The 20,769-nt window shown below is 41.7% G+C and overlaps 2 protein-coding genes across 2 annotated transcripts in view; one reads left to right on the top strand and one right to left on the bottom strand.

Moving 5' to 3' along the window:
* CITED2 (Cbp/p300 interacting transactivator with Glu/Asp rich carboxy-terminal domain 2) overlaps positions 1-20,769 on the top strand; it is a 1,046,546-nt gene that overhangs the window by 635,625 nt on the left and 390,152 nt on the right. The gene's annotated exons all lie outside the window — the stretch shown is intronic.
* Positions 5,089-19,993, bottom strand: CCDC28A (coiled-coil domain containing 28A). The gene is made up of 6 exons (XM_049788034.1): positions 19,850-19,993; positions 16,858-17,057; positions 13,289-13,452; positions 9,216-9,370; positions 7,877-7,899; positions 5,089-5,669 (listed from the first exon to the last, which is right to left on the bottom strand). Exons 2-6 carry the CDS (start codon positions 17,013-17,015, stop codon positions 5,615-5,617), a joined length of 555 nt encoding a protein of 184 aa, XP_049643991.1. The 5' UTR covers positions 17,016-17,057; positions 19,850-19,993; the 3' UTR covers positions 5,089-5,614.

Raw genomic sequence — 20,769 nt, 5'->3', positions numbered from 1 at the left:
TGCAGACTACTGGCTTCGTAAGTGAGGGTTAGTGTCCTTGCAACCATCAAATAAGAAAATTAAGAGGGGCCGGAGTGATAGCATGGTGATAGGGCATTTGCCTTGCATGCAGAAGGGTGGTGGTTCGAATCTCAAAATCCCATATGGTCCCCTGAGCCTGCCAGGAACGATTTCTGAGTGTGGAACCAGGAGTAACCCCTGAGCTGCCTGATGTGACCAAAGCAAGGCTTTGGGGTAATGAACTCAGAGACATGAAATGTCTTTGATTATTCAGGCAAATTAGTTAGGTTAGTCAGAAAACATACTAAGCAGGTCAGGTCTGTCTGCCACCCAGTTTTGTATCTCAGCTTTTTGTTAGCTTGTGTACCTTTTGGGGTGGAGGGGATGAAGTAGACCACACTGGCTATGCTCAGGGCTTAGTCCTGGCTTAGAGTTTAGGAGCAGCCCCTGACAATGCTTCAAGGAGCAGAGGTGGTATCAAGGATCAAACAAAGATTGACTACACATAAGTGCCTAATCCCCTGCACTGTGTCTGGCCTTATAAAGTTTTATTGGAACACAGATAATCACAATTATTTTCATTCTGCTAAGGTTGAGCTTACGAGACAACAACAGAACCTAGTAACTGAAAGAGATAACACCAGGCCTACAAGTTCAAAAATATTTAGAGAGAAGTTTAGAAAACCCCACATTAGAAACGAGCCCAGTCCTTGCTTGAGAGAAGGGAGCTCACGAGGCATGAGAGAAAGCTGGCATCACTGGGAGGCATTTTATTAGCTGCCTACCACCGAGAGTCTGCTAGTCACTACTCACATCTACCAATTTCCCAAATTCAAGGCTGAAAAGGCAAATTATTTCACGGAGTATTAGGATCCGGCACCTGTGTCACACCGTGACAGGTTTTGAACTCATATGATGTTCTTATTAGTCATTTTAATACAACGGTAAATGAGTTATCTGGTAAAAGAGCTCAGAATGGAATTACTATGCAGATTTCATCAATTATTCTTTCATGGCATCAGCAAAATGGGAAAAAGGAGAGTAAAGAAAGGTGTTTATTCCCTTCGAGGCCTAGGCAAATAATTCATAATAGTTCGAGATGACTAGAAGGTTTAATCCCCAGTGCTTCCATGTGCATTGAATATAATCCTGGCAACTTTGCTGTCCATGATTCCAGGCACCACAGTGATTTCCAGCCCTGCATGTGAGCTCCAAAACAAAGCTCCCAGGAGCACAGTAACTAAAAAATGTGTGTAGGGGTAGCAGATAGGACAGCAAATAAGGTGCTGGCCTTGCCCGCAACCAACCTGGGTGTGCTCCCCAGCACCACAATTCCCTCTGGGAATGGATACTCTTTTTAGAGACAACTGTGATTTTATTATTTTTGGTTTGGTGCCCAGAGCCTTACCATTTCCCCAGCACTTATATAATTAAAGATGTACAGAGAGAGAGAGAGAGAGAGAGAGAGAGAGAGAGAGAGAGAGAGAGAGAGAGAGAGAGAGAGAGAGAGAGAGAGAGAGAGAGAGAGAGAGAGAGGGGCTGGTGGCCAGAAATGTGTACTAGTGAAGATGTATGAAGATAGTATGACTGTGACTCAATCATGAACAGCTTTATCTGTAAAAAAAAAAAAAGAAGCCTGTATTATGAAAAACCTTGTAACCAAGATGTATGATTAATACTAAGTTCCAACCCTACTTTCTCCCACTCAAATAATTGTTTTTAGAGCATGATTTCTGGGAGTCCTGCAGAGCATTAATATCAAGGTGGACCTGAAATTGACTATAAGGGTATAAGGGTCTGAGGCTTTGCATGAGAGACCCTGGGTTTGATCCCCAGTGTTGTCCAAACCAAACAACTGCAAAGAAGTTGTCAGGATGTCAGATGTCCTGATGTCAGGAAATTCTCGTGTATCTGTGGCAAGATCTAACAAGCAGGGGATGAACACTGGTTAAAAAGAAAAGTTACAAGTGCCACAGTTTAAATCTGTTCATCCAACACCAGTTTTTTAAAACTATTTAATGGGGCCAGAGCGGTGGTGCAAGTGGTAGGGCCTTGCACGGGCTAACCTAGGACAGACCGCGGCTCTATTCCCCAGCGTCCCCAAGCCAGGAGCCATCTCTGAGCGCAGAGCCAGGAGAACCCTGTGGCCCCATAACCAAAAAAAATTTTTTTATTTAAGCAGCATGATTGCAAACATGTTTGTGGTTGGGTTTTAGTTACAAAAAGAACACCCGACTTCACAAGATTTTAAAAAATCTTTTAGAGCTGTCCGTTCTCACCACCTGTGTGCTCACTCTCTCACTCTCCTCCCCTGCTCATTTGGGGGGGGGGGGGGCTCCGTAATAATAATAATGATTTTAAAAAAAGTAGTTAAAGAGCCCTTTGGGAACCCTCTAAAAAGTCGCTCAACAGACCAACTGGTTTCATTTCTACCCAGAGTGCGCGCTCTGGAAGAAGCCAATCTCCTTGCTAGCACCCAAGGTGGCACTGATTTCGCCCCCGTGCCTTTTGGAACTTAAAGACAGCCACTGCGGTGTTGCTAAGGGTCTCCAGGGTCAAGGAAGGCCAAAGCAGACCGGCACCGGTCCGACCAGGGACTCCAGTTGGGAAAGCAAAGCAGCCGGGGGCTGGGTCCCCAAGCAAAGCGGAGCCGAGCGAGCTTTACCTCCCGACGTGGCCGAGGACCAGGCCTGGAGCAGCCGCCCCGCAGCCTGCGGTGATGCTTCCCGGCCCGGCTGCAAAATGCAATCCAGGCCCGCAGCTGGGAAGGGGCGGGCGGGACGTCTCCACGGAGACCAGGGAACGCGCCCCGCCCCGCGGTCCCGAGCCCCGCGTGGGTCTGGCTTTGCGAGCCTTTGCCTGCCCTGGCACCTGCGCCACTTTCCCCTCCCCGGGAGACTGCAGTGGGATCCAGGGCAGGAACCCCAAGGAGATAAGAGACTTGGACCTGATATGCAGAGCAGGTTAGAAAACTACCTGGCTATGAAGGACTTTGTAAATCACAATGGTTTCCATAAAACTTAAAATATGTATATCTATTTTAAATAATAGATCAAAATAATACAAATTTCTTAAAAAATTAAAAAAGGAAAACAATTATAAAAGGAGGGGTCGGAGAGATAACATGGAGGTAAGGCATTTATTTGCCTTGCATGCAGAAAGTCGGTGGTTTGAATCCCGGCATCCCATATGGTCCCTCCAGCCTGCCAGGAGCGATTTCTGAGCATAGAGCCAACCCTGAGCGCTGCCGGGTGTGACCCAAGCCCCCCACCCCAAATAATAATAATTATAAAAGGAAAACTAGTTAGCTGTAAAGGACTTTGTAAATCACAATGGTTTCAATAAGACTTAAAAATTAAGACTATCTGAAATAATAGATCCAAATAAAATGTTTTTAAAAAGCGTAGAAAGGAAAAACTATCTGGTTAAATAAAAATAAATAAAACCATATGGGTAATATGAACTAAAATGTGTAAGTAAACTCGTAATAAGTCTGGAAATACCGTATTTCCCTACAGTGAACACCAACATTTTGGGAAGCACAGCAGTGAGTGCTCAGCCTGCACTGAAAGAGGTGGGGGAGGCATACCTGGTGGACATCTTTATAATAGAAGTTATTCTCAGTGTTCGAATATAAACAAAATGTTCTCTCCATACAATGGAATATAATAAAATACAGCCACATCATGGATAAAGAAGCTAGAAAACACGCTAAACGACAGACATAAAAACCTGCATATTATATGATTCCATGTCAAGAATGTGTAGAGCAGGTGCGAGAGAGATACTATAGTGGGTTGGCCTTGGTCATGTGGTCAACCGTGGTTCCATTCTAGACATTCCATTACCTCCAGAGTAATTCCTGAGTGCAGACCCAGGAGTTACCCCTGAGCATCAAAGTGTGGCAAAACAACAAAACAAAAAAGTGTAGACCCTTCTGGAAGACTGGCTGAGTCTATAAGCAAAGCCTAAGAAACAAGGCAAAATGCTCTTTACCAAACACTAGGGAGATGGGTAGTGAGTGCTAATGAGTTTCTTTTTGGGGTGATTGATAAAAATATCTTAGGTTGGGGCCAGAGAGTTAACATGGAGGTAAGGCATTTGCCTTGCATGCAGAAGGTTGGTGGTTCAAATCCCGGCATCCCATATGGTCCCCTGAGCCTGCCAGGAAGGATTTCTGAGCACAGAGCCAAGAGTAACCCCTGAGTGCTGCTGGGTGTGACCCAAAAACAAAAACAAAAAAAAAAAAAAAAAACAAAAAAAACTTGGGTTATAATAATGTGAATAAAGTGACCTTATTTAAAAATCACAGAATAGGGAACCAGAGCCGTAGCACATCAAGGAGGACATTTGCTTTGCATGCATCCCATATGGATTCCCAAGCCTGCCAGGAGTGATTTCTGAGTGCAGAGCCAGAGAGTAATGCCTGAGCATCACTGATGTAGCCCTCACCCCACCCCAAATACCACATGCAATAAATAGTAAAAGTATATTTTATAATTTATGGATTGTTTTTGTTTAGTTGTTGTACGGACACACCCGGCAATGCTCAGGGGTTGGTTACTCCTGCTCTCCTCAGGACTCATTTCCTGGTAGTGGTCAGGAATCATATGGGATGCCAGAGATGAACCTGGCTCGAAATGTGCAAGGCAAAAATGCCTTAGCCATTGTCTATCTCTCCAGCCCCTGTATAGATTATTTCAATAAAACTTTAAAAAGAGTTAAGCTAATGTTTACTAGTCATTATGTATATTGGCAGTTATGCTTGGTATTCTATATGTATTTTCCCAGTTCTTCATAACCACCATTGACTTGATTATTAAGCTTTGTCTAGATTTAAAATAAAAAAAAAAAAAAAACAATCTGGAAGAAACTGAATCATTGTCAATTAGCTGGGCTAAGAGTGAGGTAGGTACAAGGGATTCAAATCAAAGTCTAAGTAATGTTTAAAAGTCCACGATCTTTTTATTAGCTGTTTAAATGTGCGGAAGTGCAGAATTTGCCATCACATTTCAGAGGTCAACTTTTATGAACACAGCTAACTTTTGTTGGGAGGACTACCAGATTCCTCAAAACAAACAACAGAGATAATGGAAAACAATCACTTTATTAAAAAAATAGCAAATTTCACAAATCCTTAATGGCTCACTTTGTAGTCACTGGTCATTGGCACACTCATTAGCATGTGTACTGATTGTCTAATGTAAACTGTCTCCGCTGGGCTGCCGCAAAACAAGCCTGAGCCTTGGTAACTTAGGAACGACGCTGGAAGGAGTTTGGTGAGCTCAGGAAAGGGTAAGTCCTCCCAGCCTGGGCCATGATATCAAGCGCAAGACATTTCAAGTATAAGGCAACAAGAAAAAGCAGAGCAGCACCACCAAGGCATCACGTGTCCCCATGAAGCCTTCAGCAAAGCCCGTCTTCACTAACGGTGAATCACTGCGAGTCAAATTCACTAATAGCAGCACATGAACACAATTATGGCACTTGCACGTGGTAATCATTTGTAAATCCTTATTGTGGAGGAGGATTCTGCTACTGGCTTCAGCTGAAAAATCAAAAAAAAAAAAAAGTGCCTTCTCTTCAGACTGTAAGGAAGCAACTGCATTTCATTTTAGCTTGTAGAAGTGTTCGGAACATCTTGCGCATCTGCCAGATGGAGTTTCTGTCTGAATTCACCAGTTAAGATTTCTATTCTCTAATAAGTGAGAAATGCTTTTACATTCTGGACATTACGCTCAGGAGTGGAGGGAAAGAGTTGTCAGTTGTTCTTGTGTTTAAGGAATATGTTTAAAAGCAATGTTCCAGTAGGGTTGTTAACCAATTTGGATGTTGGGGATGATATTCAGAGACAACCGAGATGAGGACTAGGAGGACCAGACCATGGTAGAAAGCTTGCCATAAAGAGCAGAGAGTGCAATGAAGAGTAGAGAAGGGTCTACTATGAATGTGATAGTTGGAACTGATCACTCTGGATAAGAACTGGGTGCTGAAAGGAGATAAAGTGACAGGCATGGCTACCCTTCATTAACAGCAGTGCAAACCACAGTGTCAAAAACTGAAGGGAAAGTGGGAGAGTGAGAGGGAGAGAGTGAAGGGGGTGTGTGTTGGGGGGAGTGTGGATGGGAGGGAAGAGGGCAATCAGGGAGGGTGAGAAGGAACTGGACATCTGTGCATAGGTGAGGGTTGTTGTACATTGTAGACTGTAACTCAATCATGAACAACTTTGTGTGTGGGGGGGGACTATTATGAACTACCCTGCAACCACAGTGTTTAAATAAAAATAATAAATAAGAAACTTGAATGTTGGGCCAGAGTGATAGCATAAGGAGTAGGATGCTGCCATGAACACAACTGACTGAGGTTCAATCCCCAGCATCCATATAGTTCCTAGAGCTTACCAGGAGTACAGAGCCAAGAGTGAACTCTGAGCATTGCTAATGGCTCCAAAACAGAAAATCAAAAAAAAAAAAAAAATCAGATGTGATGAGACCATTTTAAAGATAGTGACACAATAATACAAATAAAAGCACTATTCTTATTAATAATAATAGTACTACTACTAGTAATAATATTCAAATATAAGCCCTGAAAATAATTGCTAAAACAAGGCGATATTCCAGGATCTAGTAATCACTTAAACATAAGAATAATTTATGGGAAGGACCTGATTAGAGCATGTGTGAAAATTTGCTGGGAGTGAAAAATTTTCATTTGTGAACACAATACTAGATTTGTTTGATTCTGGGGGCCATATCCAGCTGTACTCATTGGATTACTCCTGGGTCTATGCTCAGGATCACTATTGGAGGGCTTGGGGGACCACATGGGTCACCAGGGATTGGATACAGGTCAGCTGGGTGCAAAGGCAAAACACCTACTTGCTATAATACTTTGGTCCCAGGGAAGACAATATTTGATCAGTAATATTTTGGAGGAAAGACAGGGTTTTGAACCAACCTGAAAATCCTGAGAGGTCTACTTCCAGTGCCTTGCTGGAGGGTCACCCCCTGAAGTGCCATATGATTATGGGGGTCTGATCCAGGTCTCCGCCATGCAAAGCATGAGCACTAGTCTCTTTCTCTGTTGTGCTCCTATGAGTAGTCTCTCCTTCCCACCCACCTTATTATTTGGTTGTGAAAGATGTGTGTATGTCTTAACTCTCAAGTTGAGCAGAATTTTTTTATTTTTTATTTGCAAGGGACAGTAATATGGCTCAGGGAAAGACAAGATAATTTCATGTTATGTATCTCATACTATGCTTATCATTAAGTTAAAAAATCATTACAAATTACAGGAATACATTTTCAAGGTTTAAAACTTCAATATTTTACACATGACATAGAATACTCTAAGATAATTTCTATAGAAATATGTTATGTATCTAAAGTTTTTATGTAATAATAGTAATTTGTGTGTTTAGCTCAAAGAAGATTCAAAATAATTTTCATGAAAACTAGCCTAATTCTAAACTCTCCTAAAATGTATAATTTTATTAAAAATTAAAAATACAAAGCAAAGGGGCTGAAGCGGTAGCACAAGTGTAAGGCATCTGCCTTGCCTGCACTAGCCTAGGACAGACCTTGATTCGATCCCCCTGTGTCCCATTTGGTTTCTCCAAGCCAAGAGCGATTTCTCAGCACATAGACAGGAATAATCCCTGAGTGTCACCGGGTGTGTCCCCCCCCACAAAAATACAAAGCAAAACAAATCATTAGAAATCATAATTTCACTTTGCTGGTAGGTCTTGGAAAGATGGATGCATAAAACTCTCTTAATAGTATTATAAATCATGATAATACAATAAAACTTAGAAAAAAGAAATTGTAATTTGTGAACTTCACTGTTAATTCACTGTTAATATTAAAAAGGATACATGGAAGAGTTCAATTCTTCTAGCTGTAAAATATAAAAACATTTAATTTCAATTTTATAAGACAAACAAAATAAGGGGATAACTGTTAAATTTACATTTTAAAATAGGTTATTTTTAGTACTTTCTTTAAATAAAGAAGCAAAAGCAAGCACTGAAATAAAAATAATAACTTTCTAAAATTTCCAAGGTAAGAAATTCAATTATATAAAAGTTACAAAGTAGTGGGGTTTTTATTTATTGTTTGCTTTGGGCCACCTGGCGGTGCAGGGATTACTCCCAGTTCTATGCTCAGGAATCAATTCTGGAAGGTTCAGGGGACCATATGGAATGCTGGGGATTGAACCCGGGCCTGTCCTGTGTCAGCCACGTGCAAGGCAAACACCTACTGCTGTGCTATTGCTCTGGCTCCCAAGTGATCAAAATTTTAATACCTTTATGAACTTCAAAGACTTCTCCTGGGGCCAGGGATATATGCAGTTTAATGTGCGCCTGCCTCACATGTACGAAACCCTCAGGTTGCTTGCTCCCTGGCACTCCTCATCAAAAAGAATAGGGAGAGAAAGGCCAGAGAGATAATATAGCGAGTAGGACACTTGCCTTGAACAACCTGTGTTCAACCCCCAGCATCCCATATGGTCACGAGTGTGCACAGAACCAAGAGTAAGCCCTGAGCACAGCCAGAGTGGCCCCAAAACAAAAAAATGTTTAAAGGGGGGCAACACTGAGATACTAAGTGGAGGGAAGCACTCTGGTGGAGGGAGTAGTAATAGAATTATGTATGCATGAAATTGTGATTAATAGCAGTAACTCATGAAGCCTCAGATTAAAAAAAATAAAAGAGGGCCCGGAGAGATAGCACAGCGGTGTTTGCCTTGCAAGCAGCCGATCCAGGACCAAAGGTGGTTGGTTCGAATCCCGGTGTCCTGCATGGTCCCCCGTGCCTGCCAGGAGCTATTTCTGAGCAGACAGCCAGGAGGAACCCCTGAGCACTGCCAGGTGTGGTCCAAAAACAAAATAAATAAATAAATAAATAAAATAAAAGATTTGACATGACTTTCATGACACATATCACATGCATTTTAGAATAGGAAAATATGAGTTATAGATGTTAACAAAACTGCCCAATGTTATAGAATTACAACCCAAGTATAGACCCTGTATTAAAACTTACTAACACATTAAAACCAACTAAATTTTACTTTAGAATGGTTAAAATATTTAATATTATATCTTAATAAAAATTTCATTTAAAAATTTTATATATATATATATATATATATATATATATACACACACACACACACACACACTTGGGGGAGGGGGGAATATATACACTCACATCAGACAGAAGTCTATCCAAATTAGAATCACTGGCTGCTTTTCTCTTATCCTCAGGAAGTTCCTCTAACTCTCCATAGAGCTCCAAATTCAAGCGAGCTAATTTCTCCTGCATTCCCCGAACATGTTCCATCTGTTCAATGGAGCATTCATTTCCTGGGGGAACATTCAAAAGCATTATCACAGATTAGGACAATTCACATTCAATGTTTTAAAAAATTTTATTTTTAACACTATGATTTACCAAGTTGATCACGATCCAGTCACTTCAGCCACTAGTGTCCAAAAACCAAACCTACCTCCAGTGTCACCTTTCCTTTACCAATGTGTCTCCAATTTCCTACCCACCGTTCCATCCTTCCCCTTTGCAGTCACAAACAAATTCACTTTATATTGATTGTTACAACACAAAGACAAAACTTAGATCAAGGGTCAATTGGAAATAATTGTTGTATCTATCCACGATATTATTAAAGTCAGTGTCTATGGGTTTATCCACCCATGGGTGGATAGTACTAGCTGAGCCTCTGTGTTAGTTTAGGCTCACTGAGCTTGGTAGATTACTGTGTGCCTACTCCATAAGATTTCCTGTGATACTATGAGGCTGATACAACAGCTACATCTTGCCTTGCAAGCAACTGACCTGGGTTCAATCCCTAGCACCCCATATGGACCCTGAGTACCACAAGAAGTGATCCCTGAGCACAGAACTAAAAGTAATCCCTAGCACCACCAGGTATTGCCCAAAAGAAAACAAACAAAAAGAAACTGATAGACGGGATATAAGTATTAGGAATAAGAATAAAAGATAAAAATGGCAAATATGAAAGCTTCAGTGAATCCCAGATAGAACTGATGAGACATATCTTGCTAAATGCTAATCTTTAAACGTAAAGAAAAAAATCTTTCAGGGGGCCGGAGAGATAGCCTTGCATGCAGAAGGATGGTGGTTCGAATCCCGGCATCCCATATGGTCCCCCCAGCCTGCCAGGAGCAATTTCTGAGCATAGAGCCAGGAATAACCACTGAGCGCTGCCAGAGATGACCCAAAAACAAAACAAAACAAAAAAAATCTTTCAGGCTGGAGAAATAGGTCAACAAGTCAAAGCATATGCTTTGCATGTGGGAAATTCAAGTTCCATTCCTAGCTTGAATACATAGTCTATGTATATTAATCAGTATTATCCACATTAGTATCCTTAATCTACCTAATCCTTAAGCACTGTAAGGATTGACACCTGAACACCTCAAAATTTTCATGTGAACCCTAAAAATACAAAACAAGAAAGCCAAAACACAGGTCAAAAGATAAATATCTGTCACATATACCATATACAAAGAGTTGTTAACCACTAACAACAGAGTTACATAACCACCAAATGGACTAGAGAGATAGCAAAGCAAATAGTATGCCTGCCTTGTAAGCAGCTGACCCAGGTTCAATTCCGGGTATCCCATATGGGCCCCTCACTACGCAAGCCCACTATGAGAAATTCCTGAGCTCAGAATCAAGAATAAACACTGAGCACTGCCAAGTGTGGCCTCGTAAGAACAAGCAAAAATACACAAACCACCACCAAATGAAGTTGGCAAAGCTTCTCCACAGAGCAAATAAGACTGTTTATTTTCTTTCTTTTTTTCTTTGTTTTTGGACCACAGCCAGCAGTGCTCAAGGGTTACTTCTGGCTCTGCACTCAGAAATTGCCCCTGGAAAGCACAGGGGACCACATGGGATGCCAGGACTTGAATTACCGTGGGTCCTGGGTCAGCCGCTTGCAAGGCAAACACCCTACCACTATGCTATCTCTCTCACACCAATACAACTGTCTCATAACTCAAAAGTAACAAAAAAAATGTTACTTATACCCACAGATTGGCAAAATAAAAAGACTGGCAATTCCTATTATCAATGGGAATTCAGGGAAAAGATTATATTTCCTAAGTTGCTCATGAAACCTAGAAATACAATAGCTTTTTTGAAGACTAATCTGGATGCTTTCATTAAGTCTAAATGATATATACTTTGATCTAGTATCCCATACACAGAAATTCTTCCCCCAAAGAAATTCTTCCCCCAGAAGTAAAATTAGAGATAGTAAGGTGTAAAGGTGCTTGCCCTTGCATGTGGTTGGCCCCAGTTCAACCCCTAGACTGAACTGTTCCCCCCAAGCCTTACCTGGACACCTGCCCCAAGCACCACTTGGGTAGCTCAGGCAATTGCCTACTCTGTGGAACCTAAGCACAGTACATTATAGACACTGAACCTTTTCAGTGGTGGCCCTGGCATTAAACCACTGGCTTCATTGGCTGAGATTTGCTGGGTGGGACCCTGGGCCTCCTGAGCATAGCATGGGAAACTATTTCTCCCCAAAATAAAACCAAAATAACTGCATAAGAATATGTGTAAAATGCTATTCTCGACAGCATTGTGGTGTTCTTTAAAAAAAAAAACAGGGACCAGGTCCAGATAGATTACAGTACAGCAGGTAGAGTGTTTGCTTTGCACACGATTAACCTGGGTTCGATCTCTAGCAACTCTTAAGGTCCTGCAGCCTTACCAGGAGCAATCTTTGAGTGCAGAGTAAGAAGTATGCTTTGAGCACATACAGGTATGGCCCCCAAAAAGCAATCACCAAAAAGAAGATCCCAAGAAACCAGAGGCCATTCCCAGCATAGTTTGGTCTTCCAGCCAACAGTGTTTAACTAACTTGTGCTCAGGGGCCACTAGGATCAAATGCAGCCCAACTGTTCTGGGAGCATGTAGTGCTGAGGATTGAATTTAGGACAGGCCCAACCAACTGAGCAATCCATATAGCAAAACTATTTTTGTTTGTTTTTCTAGGGGGGCCACACCCAGCAACAATCAGGGGTTACTCCTGGCTCTGCTCAGAAATTACTCCTGGTAGGCTCAAGGGATATGGGGCGCTGGGGATCGAACACAGATAGGACACAAGCAAGGTAAATGCTTTTCTTGCTGTGCTATAGCTCCAGCTCCAGCAGCACTATATATATTTTGGTTTTTGGGCCACACCCGGCGATGCTCAGGGGTTACTCCTGGCTGGCTGCTCAGAAATAGCTCCTGGCAGGCACGGGGCACCATATGGGACACCGGGATTCGAACCAACCACCTTTGGTCCTGGATCGGCTGCTTGCAAGGCAAACGCCGCTGTGCTATCTCCCCGGGCCCAGCACTATATTTAATGATTAAAACTGCAAAGTTTTACTGTGAAATTCAGTTTTTGAGGTTTCTTTTAAGTTTGTTTTTGCTTTAGGACCACAATTGGTGGTCCTCAGGGTTTCCTCCCGGCTCTATATTCAGAAATTTTTCCTGCCCTACCTGCTGTACTATCAATCCATTCCCTACTGTGAAATTTTAGAAGGAAAATTTTATTTCACCAAGTGCAAATACTGGGATGATAGCACTTTATGCCTCGAGACTCTATCTTTAATAAAAGACAATTACACTTGTGTGTATGTGTGAGATGAGACTAGCAGCCCTAAACAAAGGTGTTTCCCCCATATCCTTTTTCCCTAACTTCTTCTTTTGGTATATAAAAGCCCACTTGGATTACAGAATCTTCTACCACCTTGGTGGATTTGTTCTGGAGAATAAAGAGAGAGCAGTTCTGGCTGGGGCTCAGAGAGAGCACATGGCAGAAAGAGACCATGAGGCAAAAAGCAGGCTGACTCCAATAAGTCTTGTCCTGACTGGCTTGGTGTTATTTCTCCACCATTTCCCTGCTACATCAGACCCATTCACCTAAGAGGTTAGAACCACAGTGACTAGGGTGATCTCACCACTTGTGGATATTTTTATTTTACATGTATGTGTATGTGTGTTTGTGTGTGCTGTTCAAGGCTTACCACTGGCTCTATGCTCAAGCATCACTCCTGGAGGGGCTTAGGAGATCAGATGGGTTGCCAGGGATCAAACCCAGGTTGGCTCCTTGCAAGGCATAGGTTCTACTGCTACTGTACTATTGCTCCAGTCCTAAAATATATACTTTGTCAAAGGAACAGTTAGAAATAGGAACCAGTGAATGAAACCAGTAAAGAGAAATATCTACTACTTACCAAATGCTTGAAGCTTCCCAGAGTGGAAATCATTCAAAAGGCTGAGAAGGCCCCTCTCCATCTCCTGGACATCTGAGACATCAGTAAGGAAGGAATGCTGTATGGGAGGGGCCTGGGTGCCTTTCCCTTCTCCACCCTGAGGTTTGGTCTTTTCTTTCATCACCCTGTAATGAGGATGCAATTAAACACTGAACCATATATTTAAAAAAGGGGTCATTACATTTTTTCCAGATGTTCTAGATTCATCAAGACTAGTGAATTCAATAGAATTTTACTTAAAAAATAAAACAATCAGGATAAAATCAATACTCAATAAAATACCAGACGCCCAAACAATACTGAGAAAAACTCAAACAAGTCTTTAAATGTAATGACTGAGGTTTGACATTAGGTGTTAGACTAATTCTTCAGGCTGAAATAAATAAAAACCCTGAGAAGAAAGTCAATTAGTCTTTTTACTAATCCAATGTTTCAAATTTCATTTGTCAGCAAACTATAACAACTTCCTCTTCTAAACATTGTGTTTCGTACTGTTTGGGAGCCATGCCCAGCTTGGTGCTTAGGGGTCACTTCTGGCTCAATGTTCAGGGAACCATTAGGTTTGAAGGCTCAAATCCAAGGCTCCTGTATAAGAGCAAGTATCCCAGCACCATGAGCTGTCTTCCTGCCCTCTCCCTTTAAAATATGAGTTAACAATTATTAAAAGAGCCCCTACTTTGGACTAGATATTGGGTCACACAAAGATATACACATCACTCATTGCACTAGAGTGCCCAGTTTAAGAAAAATAAAAGGGGCTGGCTTGATAGTACAGTGGGCAAGGCACTTGACTTGCATGCAGACCCAGATTTGATTCCCAGCATGCCATATCACCTCTAGAAATGTTTCCTCAGTCAGGAGAGATGAAGTCATGAAATTTTCCTATACATGGATGTACACAGAATCTATTATGCTGAGTGAAATAAGTCAGAGGGAGAGAGATAGACTAAGAATAGTCTCACTCATCTATGGGTTTTAAGAAAAATGAAAGACATTCTTGCAATAATAATTTTTAGACACAAAAGAGAAAAGAGCTGGAAGTTCCAGCTCACCTCAGGAAGCTCACCACAAAGAGTGATGAGTTTAGTTAGAGAAATAACTACATTTTGAACTGTCCTAATAATGAGAATGTATGAGGGAAATGGAAATCCTGTCTAGAGTACAGACGGGGGTCGGGTGGGGAGGAGGGAGATTTGGGACATTGGTGATGAGAATGTTGCACTGGTGATGGGGGGTGTTCTTTACATGACTGAAACCCAAACACAATCATGTATGTAATCAAGGTGTTTAAATAAAATATAAAAAAAAGAAATGTTTCCTCAGTGCAGAGTCATAAGTAACCCCTAAGGACTACCAGCAATAGCCCAAAACAACATAAAATTAATAAAACTTAAAAAAAAATTAAGGAGAGGAAAGGCAATCTGCAAACAACATACAATCAAATGTAAAACATCTGGGTTAACTAACATTTAGTTGACTAGTCCAATTTCCCAAACCCACTACAAGCAGTCACAAAATCCTTCTGATTGTATCCATAAATATGTCACTAATCTCATCATCTGTTCCCCCATCATCATCTATTTAAATAAACTACCCCAATAGCTTCCTTAAAGAATTTCCTGTCTCACATGTTTTACCTCATGCCCATTCTGCCCTTACAGAACAGAAGTCACTGTTGCAGAACCAATGTCACAGACAGCAGTCACCAGCAAACAGCAAAATTGTCACAAGCTCACACCTGGTGCACCGGGTGACAATGGAAATTGAATTCTTGGCCTCGCACTTGCTAGGCAGGTGCTCCAAATCACTGACCAACTCCTCCAGATCCTTGAATCTACTTCTCAAAGTATTCTCAGATAGGCAGGAGAGAGAGTACAGCAGGCAAGGCCTTGCATGCAGTTGACCAAGGTTCAATCCCCAACACCCCATATGGTCTCCCTGAGTACTGCCAGCAGTGATCCTTGAGTCCAGAGCCAGGGTTAACCCTGAGCACTACAGAGTGTGATCCAAAAGTCATACACAAACATAAAGAATATTTTCAAGACAGCCATGTTGATGTTAAAATCTGAGATGAACTAGTTAAGATTATAAGACTGCAATGAGCTACAAAGCTTAAGGGGTAAGGTGCTTGCCTTGCATGTAGCCACAACCCAAACTTGATCCCTGATATCACATATGGTCCTGCAAGTACCAATAGGAGTGATCCTGAGCACAGAGCCAGAAGTATCCTGAGTATTTCTGGATGCGTCCCAAAAGCCCATCTCCCACCCCCCAATGGCCATAAAAGTTCAGTAAAGCAAACATTTTCTTTTTCATATTTGAGATTTTATTCAAATAAGGGTTTTGACTAGTTAACCATTCAACAACCTTTTCAAACAACAAATCATGGGGGATGAAGAAATAGTACAGTTGATAGGGCATTTGCCTTGCACGTGCCAAGTTGGACGTGGTCCCAGGTACTCTATATGGTCCCCCAAGCCTGCCAGAAATGATCTTTGGCAACAGAGCCAGGAAAAAGTCTTGAGAACAAATAGCTATGGCTCCAAAAGACACCAAAAATAATATAGAATCACTTCCCTATTTATACTTCATTGTTTTTGACTAAAGCACACTGTCTCACTTTGTTAAAATAGTTAATATAAAACAAAAATCAATGAAATAATGTGTAGAAACCAACTACCTGACACACACCAATAGAACTGGCTCTCAGAAGATCTCTCTTGAAGCAGGCAGAGAAAAAATTAGAAGATGTAGTGCAGGGAATGTGATTCAGGGTAATGCATGTCTTACATGTGTGAAACCCTGGGTTTGATTTTATGGCCTTACACACACTATGCAGTAGAGTCAGAGAGATAGTACAAGGGTTAAAGTGCTTGTCGTGTATGTAGCTTGTCCCAGGCCCAATCTCAGCAACACACAGTCCTCCAAACAATGCTGCATCTATGGCCCAAGTTCTTACATCTCAATCCCAAAATTATAAAAAAATAAAATAAAATAAAGTTATAGTTCATTTGATATGAGATGCAACAGAGATGCTTTAAAATTTTAAAGAAAGGATCCAGAGTGATAATAGAATGGCTAGGATGCTGGTCTTGCTTGTGGCCAACCCAGGTTTGATCCTTAGCATCACACAGGTCCCCCAATTTTTACATGAAATGATCCCTGAGCAAATAATCCACAATTCAACCAGGAGTGATTCCTAAGCACAAAGCAGGAGAGAGCCAGGAGTACCACCAAGTATGACCACTTAAAAAATAAAAGAAAAAAGAAGGGGCCGGGCAGTGGCGCTGGAGGTAAGGTGCCTGCCTTGCCTGCGCTAGCCTAGGACGGACCGCGGTTCAATCCCCCGGCGTCCCATATGGTCCCCCAAGAAGCCAGGAGCAACTTCTGAGCGCATAGCCAGGAGTAACCCCTGAGCGTCACAGGGTGTGGACCAAAAACAAAAAAAAAAAAAAAAAAGAAAAGAATGAACTCTATTAGTAATTATGTAGTTCGTCTTTTGCTATGCTAAGGTAGAAGAGCGGGATTACCTTTTTAATTTTGGCCGCTGCGATGTTGACTGAGATGCAGGATTTGAAAATCCAGTGCTTTTACTTACTGGAATGGCATTCTTTTTGGCATTAACCACCTGAGTTGAATGAGTACTGAAAGACTTAGGACTCCTCCTCTTCATTTTCCTCTCTTCCATTGTTTTTAGTTCTTCACTGTGCCAACGCCAGCTTTGTATGACCTAAGGAAATACAGCAAATTACACATACATGCTACAACATGAATGCAGAAAAAAATTTAAAAGACAAAAACGGATCAAGAATCTCAGAGGTTATTAGAAGAATGCCAATCCCTTAAGTGGAATCTACCATACTATTTATGCTGATGCGCTAAACAAAGCTGCCTCTTCAATAAAATTTGCTTTTCTCACTTTATGTATTCACTTTTCTTTATAGAGGGCCATGTTCAGGGGTTACTCCTGATTCTGCACTCAGAAATTACGGTCCTCCTGGTAGTGTTTGGAGGACCATATGAGATGCCAGGGTAGAACCAAGGTTGACAATGTGCAAAGCAAACACCCTACCCACTGTGCAATCACTTCAGCCCCTATTTATTAACTTTTCTTTTTTCCCACAAATATTTACTTGTGTCTATATATCAGAGGATATATAGGCAGGATGCTACAGAACAAGACAAAGCCCTTGCCCTCATAAAGCACTCTAGGGGCGAGAGCAATACTACAGTGGATATGAGGCTTGTCTTGCACGCGGCTGACCCAAGATCGATCCCTGGCAAGCTCATTGGATCCCCTCAGCTGACTAGGAATGATTCCAAAGCACAGAACCAAGACTAATCTCTAAGTACTGCCAGATGTGCCCCTACAGCCCCCCCAAACATCATTCTATATGCTATCAGTAAGCAAAACCATCACACTGTGCTCCCATCCTTAATCAAGTTTTAAGTAGGTTTTATGTTTGCCTTCTAAAACGTATTCTTAGGAGATCCAACTTAATTAAAGCAATCTTATAAGTGACAGGGATATCTGCATTTTAACAACTGACTAAAAACTGTATTTCAACTACCTAGCAGAAACTTTCTCTTCTATTCTTTGCCACACCCAGTGATGCTCAGGGGTTACTCCTGGCTGTGTGCTCAGAAATTTACTGGCTTGAGGACCATATGGGACTCGAGGTTTGTCCTGGATCAGCTGCATGAAAAGCAAATGCCCTGCCACTGCACTATTGCTCTGGCCCTCTTTTCTATTTTTTTTTGTTTGTTTGTTTTGGGGCTATACCCAGAGACACTGGTTCTGTGCTCAGAAGTGATCCCTGACAATGCTTGAGGGACCATATGTAGGGCTGGGGATTCAAACCAGGGTCCTGTAAGGCAAGTCTTATCTCCAACACTATTTCTCTACCTAAAACACAATGTCTCATTAAGTTAGACTAGTTCTAGAACTACTAGTTCTAGTACCTTGATCATGGGGAGTAATAAAATATTAAATTTGTGTCATGACTACTTTGAATATTCTTTCAGTTTCCAAGTAAACAAAATTTATCGTTTTATATATAGTATATTTAGTTTTGCCATTATCAAAAATACAGTATGGGCTGGAGTGATAGCACAGTGGTTGGGTGTTTGTTTGCCTTGCACCAGGCCAACACAGGTTCAAGTCCCAGCATCCCATATAGTCCACTGAGCCTGCCAGGAGCGATTTCTGAGTACATTGCCCAAAAACCACACAAAAGAAAAACTATGAAGCTAAAACTGGCTTGTCCATGGAAAATAATATGTATAAAGTCTTTTCAATAAGTTTTCCTTATTTTATTAACAACTTTATTTTCCTACCAATTACCCTTTTAAAGTTACCTTCCTATATGCTAGCAAGAAATAATAGAATGAGTAAGGCACTTCTGCCTTACATGTAGCCAAGTCAAGCTGAATCCAAGACATAGCACATGGTTCCTCAGGACCTTCAGAAGTGATCTCTGAGCACAAAATCAAGAATATATCCTACGCAGAGCAGGTATGGTCCAATCCCCTCCCCACCAAAAAACTATTGTAACCTCCTGTATTTCTTTCATTTATGCATAATATTAATTTTATACTGTTTTGGGGGACCACTCCTAGCAGTGCTTAGAGCACAGTCCTAGGCTCTGGACTTAAAGATCACTCCTGCAGCTTGAGAGACCATATAGGATTGAACTCAGGTTAGCTGCATGAAGACAAATGTTTTACCCACTGTGTTATCTATAACTCTAGTCCCACTGTAGAGGGTTGTTGGTGTTTTGGGTACATTTGAATAAATTTCATCATGCAACAATCACTCAAATTTCAAACCCATTTATGCATGCTAAAACAATTACTTAAGAATGTTAGTGTAAACAGGTTATTTGCTATTGTCTAAAATTAATACCACAATCACTGAAATTATAAACTACTAAGCTCAGTCGGTTCTGCCTTATTCTCTAGACAATGTTAGCTAGAGCTATAATGCCTCCAAAGAAGAAAAGGTTTAAGAGAAGTTCTAATATCAGTCTCTAATCCTAGATTCCACGAGTAAATCTGCTCATGGTTAACAATTTTTTCTTTAGCAGCAATTTATTAACATATTTTATTATTTATGTTGAGGTTTTTTCAGCATGCAATACAAATGGAACTAAAAAAAAAAGCTAATAGAGACGACAGGATAATCAGTTCTCTCAAGCAGAAAATATTTGTATAAATCTATGATACAAAGATAATGGTCTTCACATTTTATTACACAAATACAGATTTGGTGATACTAGGAAAATTAAAAAGAAAAAAATACAGGAAGCAAAGCAATGCAAATACAAAAAAAGGTGGTTTCACCAAAGCCCTTCTGAAGGGTCAGGACTAGAAAAGACAAGTATAGACGAATCTACCCCGAAACTCGGAATCCTTTTGAGACCCAACCCTAAGTATCCTTTGAGGGTCTGTAGCAGCCAGAGAGGTTGGTGGGCAGCACCTCCAGAGAATAAATGAGGGGTTTCTGCGGCCTCCAGCACCTACCTGAGGAAGCAGGGGCTGGAAGTCTCTCTTCACTTGCACACACACGCCCCCTAAATATCGAAAGCAACAGCAGCAGCCAAAGCAGAAGCTCCAGCTGCATCTAGAGCCAGGGGGCCAAGTGCAGGCCCTGGGTGGCTTCTGTCATCTTTGTTTACGGAAGTGACGTCAGGAGGCGTGATCTTCTGCTGCGGAAGAAAGCCGCGCCTTTTCCGGCTCTTTGGGCTGGGCCTGCCTTCAGGAGCCCGCCCCGGCCGCTTGGAGCCATGTTGGCGCTCACGAACTACAAGTCCCAGAAGGCCGTTCGGCCCCGCCGGGACGGGGGGGGGGGCGGAAGTGTCGCCATGGCAACCACTCTTGGCTTACTGCGGAAATGTTGTTGAATGTCTGGATGTCAAGATGACTTCCAACTCTCATGACAATGTTGATGAATGAGAGAAGTAGATTGCCTGTCTCAAATACAAAAAGGGGGTGGGGAAGAGGGAAATAGAGGGCATTAGTGGTGGGAATGTTGCACTCGTGAAAAGCGGTGTTCTGTTGAGGACTGAAACCCAACTACAACCATGCTTGTAATCATGGTGCTTCAATAAAGATTTATAAAAAATAAATAAATAAAAGTTAAGAGGAAAAAAATAAAACCAAGTTGGAGTGAAAAGCGTGATTTTGTTTAGCCACCTAGAAGCTTAGGCCCTCAGTAAGATCATCCACTGGCAAAGTGAAAGTTGCCATTACTCTTCAAATAATATGCAGACAGCTAGTTGGTTGCTTGGCTGCATTAGCGTTTTGTCTGACCACATCTCACTATAATTCTCAGATGTTGTAATTCCCATTTTTTGGAGTTGAGGAATCTGGCTTTTGAAAGGCCTAGTAAGTTGAGGCCTGCCCCAGAGAAGAGTTCTGCACGGTAGGTACCATCTCTGGGG

The sequence above is a fragment of the Suncus etruscus genome, chromosome 15 (assembly GCF_024139225.1).
Source record: "Suncus etruscus isolate mSunEtr1 chromosome 15, mSunEtr1.pri.cur, whole genome shotgun sequence".
Taxonomy (NCBI): Eukaryota; Metazoa; Chordata; class Mammalia; order Eulipotyphla; family Soricidae; genus Suncus; species Suncus etruscus.
Note: the sequence above shows the minus strand (reverse complement) of the source record. Positions and strands in the feature narration are given on the sequence as shown.

What these genes read in the sequence shown, in the direction of transcription:
- CCDC28A (XM_049788034.1), bottom strand. Translation starts at nt 17,015, where the DNA reads ATGGAAGAGAGGAAAATGAAGAGGAGGAGTCCTAAGTCTTTCAGTACT. An exon ending in CAGCGGCCAAAATTAAAAAG is followed by an intron (nt 13,453 to 16,857) that starts GTAATCCCGCTC and finishes TCCTCATTACAG; the next exon opens with GGTGATGAAAGAAAAGACCA. An exon ending in TGGATAGACTTCTGTCTGAT is followed by an intron (nt 7,900 to 9,215) that starts GTGAGTGTATAT and finishes TATATTTTACAG; the next exon opens with CTAGAAGAATTGAACTCTTC.